The 17,783-nt window shown below is 38.1% G+C and overlaps 1 protein-coding gene across 1 annotated transcript; it reads left to right on the forward strand.

The window, feature by feature from the left end:
• Positions 1-9,413: 9,413 nt before the first annotated feature.
• si:ch211-212d10.1 (transmembrane protease serine 9) lies at positions 9,414-16,888 on the forward strand. The gene is made up of 10 exons (XM_055005791.1): positions 9,414-9,550; positions 9,695-9,854; positions 10,096-10,228; positions 10,443-10,670; positions 10,753-10,914; positions 15,186-15,342; positions 15,462-15,624; positions 15,772-15,904; positions 16,037-16,261; positions 16,342-16,888. Exons 1-10 carry the CDS (start codon positions 9,493-9,495, stop codon positions 16,504-16,506), a joined length of 1,584 nt encoding a protein of 527 aa, XP_054861766.1. The 5' UTR covers positions 9,414-9,492; the 3' UTR covers positions 16,507-16,888.
• Positions 16,889-17,783: the final 895 nt, after the last annotated feature.

Consider the following 17,783-nt stretch of genomic DNA (forward strand, 5'->3'; position numbering starts at 1 on the left):
TGAGTGCAATACCATAAAAATTCAAAATGTCTAAAAACTGTATCACCTCTCAATGACTGCATTACTTCTAAGTTGACAAATAGAGTATTTTCTAATAATAACAATGGAAAACAAATACATTAGAAAGACTTTATTGAAAATGCAGGTCCTAAAGTAGAAACTAAATGCAAAAAAAGTGAATACACTTGTGATCATTGACACACAAGTTCGTAAACTTCTAATTCCTGACACTTAATTCAGTACGTCTGTGATTTCGAATTAGCTTAACTGAATAAATATGGTTATAAAATGGCCTGTGAACATCGGAACTTGCTCAGTTTTTGACCTATGTACTGTATCCATCTGCATGTCTGTATCATGGCCCCACATGGAAAAAGACTTGCCAAAGGAACTGAAAGGGTTTTCACAACGATGGAAAAGGATACAGGATGATCGGTGACTAATTAAGAGTCAGCAGAAACACAGTTGCTGCAGTAACCAGGATATAAAGAAGGAGCGATAGTACCACTTATCAGAGCAGCAGTGTTTGTTGTCCTAAAACGACACCAAGAACAGTGCATTCCTTGTACAATCTAGCTCTAAAAAAGACGTGTGTCACTGCGTCAGACTTGGTACAAAGCTTTCCAGTCAAATCAGAGTTGTTGTTACAGCTCATAATTTCAACCTCTATGGACACCAACCTAGAGAAATACCTTTGTTTGTTGTTTATTACAAAACTACCAGATTAAATTTTGTTAAAGGACCTGAAAAGAAGCCTGATGGATATTTCTTGGTGAGATAAAAAAGGTAAATTTGTTCAGATGGTTCAGATGGGGTCCAGCTTTGGTGCAAATCTCGCCAGGACTACCATAGTGAATTCATAGTCCTGGCATTGAAGCACAGAGTTGGGAATTGATGCTTTGCGGCCGCCTGAGTGCAACAGGTGTTCTGCAACATGAATGTCTGTGGATATACCAAAATTCTGGCCGCCAGGATGACTTCCAGTCTGCAGAAGTTTGGCTGAAGAGGAACATTCCAGCATGATAACGATCCAAAACAAACTACCAAAATCACACAAGTTTCTGACTTGAACCCAATCGAACACATTTGGGGCATTTTGAAGAGAAATGTGACGCAACACAACTCATCCAGTAAAGAGCAGCTAAATAAAAATGTTTGAAGAATGGTTGATGGTCTCTTCAGAAATTTGCGCAGCAGTGGTATTCTTAATGCCGAGCAGGACTGAATCTGTAATCAGAAACAAAGGTGGACAGATAGTCCATGGGCGAGGACCCAAAATTCCCCGTATTGGTACCACTTGAGGTGGCCAATTCTTTTTGGTCTTTTTAACTTGCTATATGTCTCTAGTTCTAATTTCTGTTACTAAGTTGAACTTTCAAATGCTTTTGCAATTTTAATTCTAATTGCATTTTTAATCAGTTCCATCTCAGGAATTGTGCTTTTCCTAAATTCAAAGGTAATTTTAATAAGATAATTAATAACAAGATGAAGTACCTGAATAATAAATGATCTGACTCTTAATAATATAAAGTGTACTGACTTCACTGCAGGGCCTGTATTTTTGTTACAGTAAATTTAAATGTTGTGGATAAGTTCATAAGTATAAGATACAAGTAGATTTTTATGTGATATTGCACCATTTGCTGTATACTGTATGTCTCCACAACCATGTGAGTTCCAACTGCGAATAACACACACACACACAGACCAATTTAGAAGTGGCTTTGGAAAAACAAAGCAAAAGGACATGGGATTCACTTTAGACCCTTTGTCCCACCTGCAGAGCAGAGCAGAGCAGGCAAGGCGAGACCTCAAGCCTAGCGGAGCAAGCTAAAAATCAAAGAGGCTACCTGTCACCGTGTTCCTCTGTGAACACGACCTTATTATGGGGATAATGACTTTTCCAATTCTGTCCTAAAAAACTGTAGAAAAGAGAGAAAGAAAATCTGCTCATTAGCCATCACAAAAATAGAGATGGGTCCTGAACTCAGCAGGCTATACGGTGGATACCATGACCCAGTGTGACATTGTCAGACCAAACCGGTCCACATCTGGCACTTCGATCACTTCCCTCAGCCACACCGGGGTTAACAGGAATGTCTAAATATCAGCTTACCATTCCTATTAATTACACCTGACCCTTTCTTTGCCCTCCATGAAAAGGGCTGATGTATTAGTCTTATGTTGCCTACTTACAGACCTCTTTTGCACCACAGTGAAAGTCTATACAGCACCCTTTCATAGGTCTGTTTTTGTTTCCACACTGTTTGACCGACACGGTCTTCTTTCAGAGGTGCTCTCTGTGGTCTGAACACTGGATCTGTGTGCTCAGACAGACGGACTGATGAGGAGACGCTGCGCTGAAAAGGTATTCTGCACATACTTGAGTGCATGCATACATCTCAATGTGCTAAAGACAGAGGGGCAGTTGTCACCCGGTGTTACATCTCTTGGTACCCTCAGGCTCCTCATGTCTCAGTCACTATTACATGCTGTAAAAGAGATTCCGTCTGCCTGTGTCTTTGTTGATGAGGAATAAAAACTAAGGTAACCGTCTGAATTTAATAAGTGACAGTTCTCAAAACTTGGTTGTGGCATAGCAACTGTAACTAGACAGGCCTATCAAGCTTTTCCTGTATGTTATTAGTGTGCATGGAACTGTATAGTTGTTGTACAAGGGTACTTCAGAAAGTACCTGGAAACAAGGAATATAACTCCCATTTTGGGGCACAACAATATACTATAAAGCCTTATATCACTGTCCACAATAACTCAAATGTTTGTGGTAATTTCTCTGCAAGTAAAGGGAAGGTTTGAGGTGGCATGCTGTTGCTCCAGCACAATAAGCCTGTCCACACAGCAGAGGAGACAGAAGCAACCAAATGTGGTTATGAACTGCTGGATTTGACACCGTCTGACTTCTGTCTGCTTCCCAAACTGAAATCCTGCTGTGGTGGCCATTTTCTAAATGATGATGATGATGATGAGCATGCTGTTGAGGAACATCTGGAGGCACAAGAAGCGACCTCTACTGCGAAGCTTGAACATAGGTGGACCAAGTGCGTTGAAGTTGAAAATGTTGAAAAATAATGCTTAAACTGTCTTTCTCCTGTCATGTTTTCTGGTAAATCTGAGACCTTTCTGAAGCACACCTGTAAGTGTACTGAAGTAAAGGAAATGCAGGGTGCTTGTTTATGTGTGCTGGAAACCTTAGCATGTTTGGCTGATGAGCGATGGCAAAATTAGAATTTAGTAATTTAGTAAAAGCTTATTCACATAAAATTCCATTCTAAATAGTACTGTAGGATGTAATACTTAAAAATTTTGGTGGACAGTTTTGCTGTTATTCACATTTGTTATTGAAAAGCACTTTGGCTCAATGTCTGTTGCCTTAAATGTGCTACATAAATATCTTGACTGGACTTGAGTGGTGTTGCTTTCCAGGCAAAGAACATCCATCCATCCATTATCTATAAACCGCATAATCCTTATTAAGAGACAAACAAGCACGCTCACATTCACACCTGCGGACAGTTTACAGTCATCAGTTAACCTCAGCATGTTTTTGGACTGTGGGAGGAAGTCAGAAAACCCGGAGAAAACATATGCATGCAGAGGGAGAACATGTAAACTCCACGCAGAAAGATCCCAGGCTGGGATGCAAACTGGGATCTTCTAGCTGCTCAGGCGACAGTACTAACCACCTGTGTACCTGACAAGGAACATGTCTTGTTAAATTACATTAAGGTTCATAAATTTCAAGTAAACTCAACTTTCAACTGTCTGCTTTTCATCTTTTCACAATTTGAATGTTCACTCAACTTAAATGAAGTTATTAAAATTAGTCAAAACTCTCCAGAGAGTCATCCACTTTCTATTTTGAAATAGAGAAACATGTTAACCTGCTGCTCTTCTTTGATAGTTGGTGTAGTTGGCAGTTGTAAGTTCTGGCTCTTTTTGTCAGTGTGACTTAACATCTGTTGATTAAACATGTAAGTGTACTGAACTTGTTCTGTTAGGCTTAATCAGCATAGGCTGGTTGGTTTTACAGTTTCACAACTTGAAAACTAGTTATTTCACTTAAAGACCTTTGAAGACTCAGGTGTGTTTCAGGTTTTAAGTTGAAATGTAATGTAAAAGAAAGTAGTTCTGTCTGTTATGCAATACTGGGAATACAAACAGTAAAGCATAAATCTAACCTTATATTTCGAGGACAGCTGTACATGAGAATAAATGAATAATTCTGTTCTTACGTAGATCATGACTGGTGAGGATGATGACATTTTGCCTGCAACACACAGCTGTAGCTTCAGCCTTTTGGAAGTAGCCAATAGGTGCACATTTACGACTCCCTTTGCAGGATTCTTTATTTAAATCAAATCACTTGATGCATTAAAAAGTCAGCTGGAGACAAGTTTTCACCTCACTGATCAATTGTTAGCTTTATTAGCCAGCTTCCATCATTCTGGCTGGAAATCGGGAGCTCGCTTTTGTTAATCTCTGTCTGGAACTAAGACCAAATTACAAACAGTTTCATATGGTGAAGATAGTTCTGTTATCAGTAAACCACATGTGTGAGAATGGAAACAGTGACGTGCCAGGATAGTCACTTGTCTTGTAGATGGACGTCAGGAGGAATAACATCTGCAATACTTCGAATCTACAAGCTTTGTTAAAGAACTTCTGAGAAGACTAAAAGAAGAACGGCGTTTATTTTAGTAATCACGAGTGTTTTTATACCATTTCCACACTTTTGACAGCTTCTCTTCAACGGCTTGATGAATAGCATAACTTAAGACGTGGAAGCTTTCATACTGGTATCACTTTTCTTGCAAAAAATATTTTAAAAAATGTGGCCTAACTGTTTTGTTGGAATTCCCATCTTCTCATTATACTGGTTTAAATCTGATACATCTAAATATGAATCCCATGTCCAAAGCGGATAGACAGCATATGTTTTTTGGATTGAAACGGTTTGAGCAGAACAGAAAAACACCCATAGAGCTGACATAATTTATGACGTTCAAGGCTCAGTCAGATGCTTTGTCTCTTTTCTCTCTCCTTTTCCCCCGAGCCATGTTACTTGAGTAGAGGCTTGATTTTAGCAAGAAGTCACCTGTGTGCGTGCTTTTTTTAGGTAATTACATGCAGTCAATAATAACATCTAATCTCCCAATTCACACTTTGCCTGTTCAGGTCAGAGTTGTGACTGGGAGACTTCCAAAACCTAATTCCCAGCTGTGTTATATGAACAAAACTGCAGACAAGAACCTAAGGATTGGCCCCTGATGTAGCATTTCACTAAGAAGTCGTGGCCTTATAGTGGAAGAACCAGATTATTTGCTGGAGATGTAATGCCGGAGAATTAGAGCACATTCTTCACAGAAAGCTGTCAAACAAGCAGAAGCAAGACAAATCAACATAAGATCCTAGAGGTTTGACTCATAAGATCTAATATCCTGGAGCTTTGGTCAGTGCAGTGGGACCGACGGTCAGATGAGAAGCCAGAGTTTGCATCAGAGAAATGTTTGTCTGTGCTGGGAAAGTGGACTTTTTCTTTTTTTTAAAAAAATTCCTTTTTCTATATCTAATGTGTCCAGCACACACACAAACACATGGTTTCCTTTCAATGGCTGAACACATAAAAGTGTTTTGATTGCAGTGGAGGTTGAAGAAAGACGGAAAACACATTTTTCAGTATTTCCCAACATCATGTGTGTGCGCATGATTTATGAATATTTACTCCAAATTGACATGTTTATACCTCTCTTTTACCATATCAACTCATGCCAGTTAAGTCAATACAGCTTACTGTGCACATTCTAATACAAAGTGGGTGATTATGATGCTTCTTCTGGTCTTTTCTTGGGCAAAAATATGTTTTGAATGAATCTCCACTGTAATGTCACAGCATTGTACAGTTACATCAAGATTAAATGAAAATGAAGAATATATTCAGTCAGGTAAAAACACACTCACTGACTCTATATCAGCTCAGTCAGTCAGTTCGTTTTTACTGTGCAATACCTGTCAAAGCTTATTTAAACAGCCTAAATTGTGAGGAAGCAGTGAAAGCCTCAGTGCTTTGCAGAAATCACAGGTGCATCCAAGAATGCTTCCTATTCTCTGCTGTCTTGCAGAATCTCTCCAGGTATCAACAGTCAGATCTGTGTATCTGTGCAACATTGCTCCTCCGTCTGTAAACATACCGCTGAGAAAACTGAAAAAATGAATATATGAATTATTGTTTGTGCTACTTTACTACAAACAGCTAAAGCTCACCTCACAGATGTTTACGAGACTTTTTTACTTTCATACCGACTCAATCAACTCAATTAACTCAATTAACCATCAAGTTATATATTTATTGTGTATTTTAACAGGATAGATCATGACTTGTTTCGTAGCTTATTCGTGCAACAATCTAAAAGATCTGCTTCAAATAAAGCATCTCTGAGTTTTTGCATGAGTGGAACCAAAAGTAGTTATACATCCAATCTCTTTAACTTGAGCAAGGAGCTTTTCGTTGTTGATTTCACACTATGAGTAACCTCATGTGTACGTGCATCACTTGTTCTGTTGTTTCCTTTTCTGTGGAAACTGAATGAGTGTCAGCATCAAGATTGATCAAACACTCAACTTCAACATAGTCTGTCACAGCCCCGATACTGAAATTTTCAACAGAGTTGTTCAGTTAGCATGCGTTGACAGTTTTAAAAATCATTCACAAATCATTTTGATTCAGAGCATTAATCCTACCACATTATTTTTTTAACAGCAAAAATCGTTATTCTTGTTCATCAAAGTGCCAGTAGGATATGCTATTAGATCTTCATTGTCACTGTGAAAGTCAGATGAAAAGACGGTTTAGAAGCTCTTGAATTTAGCAGCATCAATAAAACAACACAAAGGCATTAAAAATATGCTAATCATGTGCCAGGTTTTGTCGGAAGAAAAAAGCAAAAATATCCTTTCTTGTTTGAGAAACTGATTGACAGTGTAGGATTTTAAAACTGCAATGTAATTAATGTAAATACCTAAAATGAATAAATGGCACTCAACTCTCTCTAGCTTTGGTTGCCATTACAACACAGATAAAAGTGCGAAACTGGAAGACCAATTGTCCTCTCTTTTGTGATGTGTGACTTCACAAAGCAGCCAGTTTCACACAGAAACTTCATTTGATCTTCTTTTGCTTCTTATCTTCAACAAGTTTTATGAAATTCATCTCGACAGTGTTTGCTTAATCTTACTGCCAGACGGACAAATAAATGAACAGGACGAGCATCACATGCATTCTGTTGCACTGAGAGTGTCAAAAAAACTGATCAAATCTCGTTTTGTGTAAGTAGATTATTTTCATCCTATGAGGTCAGCGATACATGAGCTAAAGTGAAACCAAGCTTGTGTTTGGGAACAGGATTAGTGACATCTTCCCACTGTAGACGCTAAGCTATAGACTTAAAACTAAATTCTTTTCTTGCAGAGAGGCGCTTCTGTTTGGTCCTCATAGTGCTGGGCCAAAAGTCACTAAGCAAACCAGAATCCTGCTACAAAATCCACGTCTGCATGAACACTCCAGATGTAGCATACAGCTGTGTGGACAAGTTGTGCTTAATAAACTTGATGGAATAACCAAAAAATGAAACAGTAGAGATAAGCTCTGTAAGAACATGTCTAGAGTTAACTTGTCAGCCACAGACATGAGTCAGCTACTATCAGGATGACTGTTGGATGCAGTCGGTGTCACCTCAGCTCTGGTCTCAGACAATAAACTGCTGCTCCCATATGTGATTTCAGTTAAACACACAGTTTGATCTATTGTGACCGTTCTAGGAATGTCTGTTTCTCTGTCTGTTGGTTTTTATTGTTGTCATTTTCCTTTCTTCTTAATAAACATGTAATTTGCACTTTGATTGATGGCGGCTATTGCATTCCCTCTTTCCTCGTTGCTATGTCCGATGGCTAAACCAGCCCGTCCTCTCAGCCCCGTGGTCCTCATAAAAGTGACGGGCTAACGGGAAAGGCCCTGTTCTACCAGGCAAGTTCCTCTCTGCATTTCCTCCTGTAATTCCCATTACTGCCCTGGACTCCAGAGCTCACATCCCACAAACCCCGTTGACTCATTTCCCTCCCATCCTCCCCTAATTTTCCCTTTAATTCCTTCTCTGACACATTAAAACTCTGCTGTACATAATTCAAAACAAATACAGTAAAGTTTATAACTGAGATATAAGAAGGACATACTTGAGTCTGAGAAGGTGATGCAAAAAAAATTAAACCTGTAGCCATCACTGTTTTAAGCATTGCAAATATTTATAATTGTATTGTTGCATTCTCATGTTTAATCCCTAGCCAGAGCAAAAAATCCACATTCCCATTTCATTTATCACTGCTAGCTAAAATACAGCCGTATATTCAGTGCAGCAGTCGCCTCACAAGTGTATTTTCCCGTGTATTTGCCAAAGTGAAACAAATGGGTCTGTAGAACCCACAAGCTATAAACAGACATTATGAATTGCATTTGATTTATGCTGCACATACATTTTTCTAATAAAGAAATTATTCAAGTTTGGCTTCCAGGCTTAAAAGAAAAAGACTCAACTGTTCTTTTTTTTTGCTATAATGCTGATTTAGAAAAAAAATGCAGTCATTTTTTTTTGCTATAATGCTGGTTTCGAAAAAAATCCAGTCTTTTTTTTTCTCCCACAGAATCCTAACGACTTCTTCATTCCTCTGGTAGCTCAGAGGTTTCATTTCACTTTGAGTTCCACAAACCACACTTTCAAACAATTCCTATTTTTATGCACTGTCTTATGACGTGATAACATCGGACTAATGTTACCTTTGGGGCCGTGTGACAGACTCAGAGGCTCCTCGGAGAAAGCCGGGGCTTTGAACAGAAAATCTCAACAGAGATCTTTGAAGCTGTGAGTGATGCCACGGAGACATCGGTGGAGATATTATGACCAATTATATCACATCACATTTATATTTGATCTTTGCACCCCGTGTACAATTATGAGTTAATCTGTGGCCTTGAGAGGTGGTTTTTCATGTGATGTAAATTTATGGAAATGGAAATCCAAGTCAACTTATTTGTGATACAAAGAGTGTTCAGGGAAAAGCATTGCTTAGCTAAGAAAAGTCATGACTTCACTTGAAAAATGAGTCAAGCACAGTAACAAACGTGCCTTTTTCACATCTTATCATTCATACCATGGTTTTACTTTCATCCCAGCTAAGATATCAACTTAAACTACTTACACCTATTTATTCACTCAATTATACATTTTGCCCCATAAAGATCTACATTTAGTCAGACTATGGAGGTGATAAATATGCCCTTCCTGTGAATGAGGTTCAAAGCCACATCATTTGCATATGCAAACTACACAAACACTTCCTTCTACCTCGAGTACAAGGAAGCATTGAAAGACTGAAGCCATCAGCCACTGCTCTTCAGTAGCTCAGCTGGACTCTGATCTCACCATGTTCATCAACTGTAAGCTGGCAATGCTGATACTTGTGCTGACTCTCTGTGGTCAAGGTAAGCTAATTGGTGTTTTTAGGGTGCTACATATACACTTTCATACTGCAAGTCATTATTGAAAATATTTTACACTACAGCACGTGTATGAGAAACTGCATTCTTCATATAGAGATGATTATGGTTTTTTTCCCCTTTTGCCAGCATATGCAGGGAAAATCTTTGGAGGCCATGAGGTTGTGCCACACAGCCGGCCATACATGGCGCTGTTGGTGAGGACCATGTCAGATGGTAGCACAAAACACTGTGGAGGATTTCTTCTGAATGAGGATTTTGTGATGACTGCAGCCCACTGCCAAGCCAAGTCAGTTTAACACACTTTGTGCTTTACCTGCAGACACAGATGTTACCAAATATTCTGGGTCCTCAAATAGACTTTCTCATTCCAGCTACAACCTAGGGTCATTCACTGGGACTTTGATTTAAAATTCATCAATCTCTGACATGTATTTGGTGACTATGCGCCATGGTTTTTCATGTTTGTGATAGATATTAAGTCTCTTAATATTTCTGTCACATTTTTATATGTCATTTTGTCATTTCAGGACTTACACAGTCTTACTAGGAGTTCACAATATGGACAAGAATGAAAAAAGACAGAAAATAACTGTGGAACAAACATTTCCACATAAGGATTACAATGAAAAGACATACGTCAATGATGTCATGCTTCTTAAGGTAAGAACATAAAGAGAAAATATTGTCTGTTTATGCTTTTTCCAAATTTGTTTTGCATTGCAACTAATATATCAGATATCCTAATCTATAGTAGGCCTGGAATATTGCAGGCATATTATACCAAAGCATGAAATGTGTTAGACAAGAGGCAAATGTGCACAGAAGAAATGTCTGGTTCACATGTGTGCTACTTTGTTCTTTTTTCTTCCTCAAGCTGAGCTCCAAGGCAAATTTCAGTAAGAATGTGAAACCCATCGCTCTTCCACCCGGCAATTATGACTCCCTTCCAAAATCATGTAGCGTCTCAGGCTGGGGAAGAGCAAACAGGAGCAATCAATATATGTCACCCATACTCATGGAAGTCAGTGTGGAACTGATTAACGATGACAAATGCACTCAAGGAAACATGTACTGCTCTAAAGGAGAAAAGGGACCGGGGGAGGTATGTGACACGTGCAAACAAACTTTGGTCATTAATGATAATTGTTTCACTGTCGATCTGAATCCCATACTGTGTGTTTCAGGGAGACTCTGGTGGTCCACTGGTCTGTGAAGACAGTAAGGCCTATGGGGTTGTGTCCTCCACCTTCAAGCCAGATTCTGGTGGCCCTGAAGTGCATAGGTACGCTAAGATTCCTGATTACAGAGGCTGGATCGTGTCAACAGTTAAAAATGCTCTGATGAAGGTCTGATGCATGTGACACCTGGGTTTTACTGTGTGCATTACAGAAATAATAATTAATTTGCTAATATCCGGTTCTTCCATATTAATAACACTGCAGATCAGAAGTCTTGGCTTGCCTGCTTTAGAAAGAAATAATCAAATGACACCTAGCTTTGATGCTTATAAGTCACACAAACACAAATTTTGTTTCTAAATATGTGAATTTAATTTGGTTATTGTACGATGGCTTTTTCTTGTACAAATCCTTTCTTTGCTGCTGCAGGGGTTACAATTTGGCAACTATTTTTTAACAATAAATTTCAAATAACTGAAAATTTTATAATGAATCCACAAACATTTTCTTTGAGGCTGTACTTTCATCTGTGATGCACAAAAAGTTGTAATACCCACTTAGATTAGACACTGTATGCATTTCTGCTTTAAAATTAAATACATTCAATTTATTATTGCTTTGTGCATGATTTTTTAAAAATTAAATCTGATCTGTTTTGTACCTTATAAACTCTGTATTCTCTCAGCAAGCTGTGTACTCCTCTTCTTGGGCATGAAATAAGGCAACAGAAAAGACAACACTGCCTCCTTGTGGGGAAAGTGAATTGATGCATCTTGAAGAATGTTACTATTCACTTTCATTTATGAGCTTTAAATCTAATCAAGCTAATGGATAGCATGTGCCGTCACTTTTCAGTTACACAAGTGCATCTGTTTCTAATTTTTGACATTGTTTAGACATTTAAAAAAGGCATTTTTCATTTATTACCACTAAGAAATTAGCTACATTTATTTTAGTTTATTTTAACTATAGTCGAATGTCTTTTAATAGCTTTGAATACAGCAGTGATATGAAGAAATGTGTTACAGTACAGGAACTGCTGATTTCATGCACAAGATGTCTTATAGCTAAACAAAAAACATGTTGCAACAAGTTGACATGGTAAAAAACAAACATTTCGATTTTTTAAAAATAGTTTTTACCAGAGGAGGCTTTAAAAACCATTTTATAAGTTCCTTAAGATGCATTTAAACCTTTTAAACATACACTGTACACATATCTGCTTGCATAATCACAAGCATGTTAAACTCAAATATATAGACTACATTAATTCCTTGCTTTAATTAGGTAACTGTGTCCAGCTGACACAGAAATAGTGACCCGTAAATCAGAGATAAGGCCTGATGCCAGAAACAAACTTGACATCTAAATATATATCTGGTCAGGGCAGAAGCTACTCGGTTGAGATAAGCCTTGTATTTCCCAGAGAATCATATATGTCTCCCTGACTGCCTTTTAAATGTAAGTTAAGAGCAGTAGGGTCACAATGGGACACTTTATGAGGTGCTGAGTGTCTTTCTCAACCTCATTTCATCACATCTCTTGATGGCCTGCAATCCTCTTTGAATCCTCTATTCCAAACTCTAATCAGTTCATTCACACTTTGCTTGCTAAGCTCATCTGCATAGAAAGTGAAAGAAATGGATTCCAAATCCTCCTGTGTGCGCACAGTTCAGGCCATAAGTACTGGGACATTCTTTGTCATATGAGAAAATGCCATCAGTAGATTGTGCACGGAAAAATCCTTTGAACACGTAGTGTCCAAATTGCAGGGGTTCAGAAGTGACTGAACACATGGCTGCTACATATTTTTTTGGTCAGTTTTGTGCCATTTCAATGTTGGTTTGACCTTAGAAAGTCAGAAACTCCGAGGTGGAGTTGTCTGTCAATATTCAGAGTAAAAACAGTAGATGACATGAAAAATAATGATTGCAAAGAAAAAATATATACGTATTAAATGTGGTGGGTTTGCCAAAATCAGCATTCGGGTTCATTTTAGCAAAGATAGTTTGCATGTCTTGAACAGAAAATGTATCTGCATACTGGCCCCTTAATAGCTGTGCAACAAGCTCAGAATACTCTCCAGGATGTAGCTGTATGTGTTACCTTGTCAGTGATCAAAACCTCAGGGAATTTACCACAAGATGTAATATCCTCATAAGCAAAGTTCTGTACAGCACTAAAACAAAACTTAAGCTCTATCAGTATTATGGAAAGAGGACAAGGTTGACAGAAAATGAACAGCATGGCCAATTATTGATGATTTCCCCACTGCTGGAAGCAATAGGATGAATGCAGATGAATACAGGAGCAGCCCGTGTGCTAAACTCATCAAAATGCACCAAATATCACTGGACAAAAGGTCAGCATTCAGCAGGACAACATTTCCTCAACAATCAGCCAGCATTTCAGGATGAGGAGGAGAATATCCATGTTTGACTGACTTCACTCTAATTTAATTGAATTCCACTTGCTGACGACTAAAGACATAGAAACCTCACAATACACAGGAATTGAAGGTGTCTGCAGTGCAGGCCTGACAGATGATCACCAGTGTGAGACTCAAAACACCTGCTGATGTCTGACGTGTGAAGAATACAGGCAGTCTGTGACCGCAAAGGATTTCTGACAAAATACTGCATTGATTATTTTGTTTTGCTTTACATGAATCTGTACTTGTACTGTTGAACCCTAAACATTGGGCAGTATGTATTGAATGAGCTCTATCTCCCCATGAAGTTAGTTTAATATTGATGCACAATTTTTTTAAAGGGGTAATTGTTTGAACAGAGTTTCAACTTCAAGTACTTCAGCTTAAACTTAAAATAAAGTACACAAAGTATCAGAAAAGACATCTGCAAGGTGGCAACTCAGAGGAGGCTTGACATGATGTGTCAAAGGGTTAACACCATGTCAGTGACAGAACAGATCTGTTACTAACATCTCAAAGACTGAGACATATTCAGCGGGTGATATGTTGCTGTTTCACAAGTCAGCCAGAGGAAATGGTTTTTGATAGCAATCCATATATTTCCTCCCAATTACAAACAGGGTGAAAGATGCAAGAGCATTTCAAATGCATGTGACAAAGCAATATTCAGAAAGAGAAGAGTCAGATTTTAATAGAATCATAATGTGATGCAGATTTTGTCCATTATCATAAACTTTTGAGGATGATGCAAGTCATAGAAAGTGGATTAATCAAATGTGAAATTAATAAGAAGATGAATCTGTCTAAAAACACTGTGGGGTTGGACTGAACCCTCAGAGTACTAGTTGGTGCAGAGGATATTTGTTTAAATATCGTTTAAATAAAAATTGTTACATAAATAAAGTCTGATGCTAATTAGAACAGTCCATGCAAGCCATTAGCAATATAATCCCTACTGTCAGTATTATTAGTTGCAGAACAGTAAAGCAGTAATGGTCTCTACGCTTGCGTGTTTTCTAATTCACGGTGTTTTAGATGTGTCCTTGTGATGGCTGGTAGTTGGAAGGGGTTGAAGGAAATGTCACTCATCATTTAATCGTTCTCAGATTACATGGTTTCCTGTTTTTTTCCTGTTATCTTGCTAGAGGATTTGCAAACCATAAACTTTACTGGTGCCTTTCTCGTGTCAGTAGAAATTTCCTCCTTAAAGCTATGTGCACAGCTTCCAACAGTCTAAACTTCATCCAGACTTTCATCAGATCTGTGTTTGTAATGATATGAAAGTTTTGAAGGATCGGGTCTGGCCTGTTTTTTATTTATCAGGATTATGAAAATGACTAGAAATGTCGATTGTATGCGTAAAAATATGTTTAAAAAGTCACCCATTTTCAAAGGATGTACTTATTTTTAACACCACTGTAGAGGCTGGGAATTTCTTTCTCATATATTATTATTTTTAGTACTGTGAAAAGCAGTTTTGTTGTAGAACTGTAAAACACATGCCGTAAGCTACTGTCATGTTGCCAAGAAATCTTTTGATCATTACTCTAACTGAGGTTGTTGTGCTGTGATCTGACAGAATCAGCACATACACCAAAAACTTTTAGGCAGTAGCTATAAAGGTTTTTTGATTTTAACAACAAACTGTGGCTGGTTTCACCATTTGGGAAAAATCTCATGGAGAGAGATTTTTTCTTTCTGATAGAGCACAATGACTAAAAGAAAAGGGGTGACCAAAGCATTCTTTTCCCATCATGAGAATAAAAGATAATGAAGCTTTTATGTTTATGAACAATCTTATGAGAATGTGAGGATGTTTCCTTTGGGGCTATGTGACCTCCACAAGAGCCACAGCTTTGGACCCAAACTGCCAAAAGATTTCTTTAAGGCTGTGTGGATATTAACCAAATCCAGATTGCATTTATAGTTTAAAACTTCTAACTTTTGTCAGGCTCAGGAGGTGACAGAGGTGGAGCCACATCATTTGCATATTTAAACTACACAAACACTTCCTTCTACCTCGACTACAAGGAAGCATTTAAAGACCGAAGCTGTCAGTGATGTGAGCCACTGCTCTTCAGTAGCTCAGCAGGACTCTGATCTCACCATGTTCATCAACTGCAAGCTGGCAACGCTGACACTTGTGCTGACTCTCTGTGGTCAAGGTAAGCTTCTTTCAATGGCGCCTAAGCACCCTTATAGCATCCTTCTCCATGAGGGTGTAAAAGAGAATCAGTGCTGTGGTGTTCAGCTCTTGATGACATACAACATATTTTTGTCTCAGTTCATTCAGGAGGAATCATTGGAGGCCGTGAGGCTAAGCCACACAGCCGGCCATACATGGTGCTTTTAAAGACGAAAATGCCAGATGACCCTGATGATGGACACTGTGGTGGATTCCTTCTGAATGAGGATTTTGTGATGACTGCAGCTCACTGTCAAGCCGAGTCAGTTTAACACATTTTATGTCTGGCAGGGATGATGTCAACAATTCTAGAGCCCCTGATAAGTTATCTAATATTTCCCTTGTGTGTTAATACAATGATGCCTTTTTCTTCCCAGATAAGTTTTTGCTCATGTTTCTTTCATTTCAGGTCCTACAGAGTCTTGCTTGGTCTTCACTCATATTACGATAAAAACGGAACACAGGAATTGTCTGTGGTACAATCATTTCCACATAAAGACTATGATGCAAAGCATGTAAAAAATGACATAATGCTCCTTAAGGTAAAAGACAGAATTCGTGTTATTTAAAATCAGTACAGCTTAACAAATACTCAACTGAGTAGAAAGTGACACTAAAATTGTGTACATGTTAACAGTTTTAAAATATCTTTTTGTTTCTCCTCACTCCTGAAGCTGAGCTCCAAGGCAAAATTCAACGAACACGTGAAACCCATTCCCCTCGCAGAAGAGGACAACGGCCATCTGCCAAATTTATGCATGGTCTCCGGCTGGGGGCTGACAGGAAAGGATAACTATATGTCTGACATACTGCTGGAAGTCAATGTAACCCTGACTAACAACAGCCACTGTGCTGGGAGAAAGCTGTACTGCTCTGAGGGACCGACTGGACCAGGAGAAGTTTGTCTATTTTTGTAAAGATCATAATGAGTCCAATGTTCACTTGAAGCAATCACTGATTACTGTATATGCCATTCCAGGGAGACTCTGGTGGTCCATTGGTCTGTGAAGATGGGAAGGCTTATGGGTTGGTGTCCTGCAGCAAGAAACCAGACCTGGATGGCCCGATAGTCTATAAGTATACGAAGATACCTGACCACAAAGAGTGGATCGATACCATCATGCAACATAAGGGAAAGTTCTAATACACGCAACAGTTGATTGATCAAATATTTGCAGATATCATTTGTGTAACATGGCTAAATAAGAATTTTAAGAACTGAGATGTAAGACTGAAGTCTGGAATCTGAATCAAAAGGATAAAATCATATTATTCTGATGTTGTTACGTTCATAATAAACTTGATTTCTGAGGAAGTTTTCGCTTTAAATCAAAAATACAGGTGTGGTAGTTGCTGATAATAGACTTTGTATCATCTGCCCTTTAATACAGCCTCAACAATGTTAAGTGAAATATTGCTTTGTTTATTTGCTTTTTGATTTGCTTAAATGAAAATATAGGATTCATTACATTTGTTTTTTGTTTGTTTGTTTGTTTGTTTTTTACCAATAAACAGTTGCTGTCCAACTGTGTGGTCTCAGAACTTTTTTTCCAGCATAAATGATTAAAAAAAAAAAAACAAAACAGATAATTTATCTTATTCTCTCAAATCCTACATGATCAGGCAGCTCACTTACAGTAAATTAGGAGAAAGTCATAGCACACTGTAAAAGGCCTTTTAATCTGAAACATACAAGCTAAAGCATGCTTAAACCACAGTGCTATAATTAATGAGATAATAGGCTATGTTTTACTGTCAGAATATTTGTGCTGAAAATAATGTGAGGGAAGAATAGATCTGTTGATGACTTGACATCTGTTCTCATCAGTACTACCATTAGTCAAAATTACACTCAAAAACAACAAAACTAATCCTAGCAAGGCCTGTTTCCAACCCCTATTTGTTCAGAGTCTATTGGTTTATTGGAATAATGGAGATTTACCACACCAGAATGATAAATTACACTGGCTAAGGAGAAAAACTGTTTTTACTGAAAGATCTTTATCACTTTTGTTGTTGTTGTAGGTGTCAAAGTGCTCACATGTTGAGTTAGTTTTCCTCCTACTTTTTGGTCTATTACAACACACACCACCTCTCAGTTACTATTGGTATAAATTCCTACCAAGTCAATCATCTGTACCTGCAGTAATTTACATTTTCATTTGCTTAACAGCTATGCTATAGATTTGTCTTTTTTTAAATTTTTTAAATCAAGATAAAATGATTCAACATGCTGAGTATAAAACCAGTATAAAAGTACATATAATTTGTGTAAATATACCAGTATAAAACCTACTTATAAACATAGCAGTGAGACATGTTTTAGTCAAACACATTCCACCACCTGTTTGCACATTTGCTTATGTCAACATCATGCCTTGGATAATGATGATTTAGAGTGATTCGAGTACATTAATGCTC

Source organism: Amphiprion ocellaris, chromosome 2 (genome assembly GCF_022539595.1).
Source record: "Amphiprion ocellaris isolate individual 3 ecotype Okinawa chromosome 2, ASM2253959v1, whole genome shotgun sequence".
In the NCBI taxonomy this organism is placed as follows: Eukaryota; Metazoa; Chordata; class Actinopteri; family Pomacentridae; genus Amphiprion; species Amphiprion ocellaris.

Bases quoted from the DNA above. Each gene is read 5' to 3' on its own strand.
- si:ch211-212d10.1 (XM_055005791.1), top strand. From the start codon at position 9,493: ATGTTCATCAACTGTAAGCTGGCAATGCTGATACTTGTGCTGACTCTC. The intron at 10,671-10,752 runs GTATGTGACACG...TGTGTGTTTCAG, and splicing joins GAGAAAAGGGACCGGGGGAG to GGAGACTCTGGTGGTCCACT. The intron at 15,343-15,461 runs GTAAGCTTCTTT...TTTTTGTCTCAG, and splicing joins GCTGACTCTCTGTGGTCAAG to TTCATTCAGGAGGAATCATT.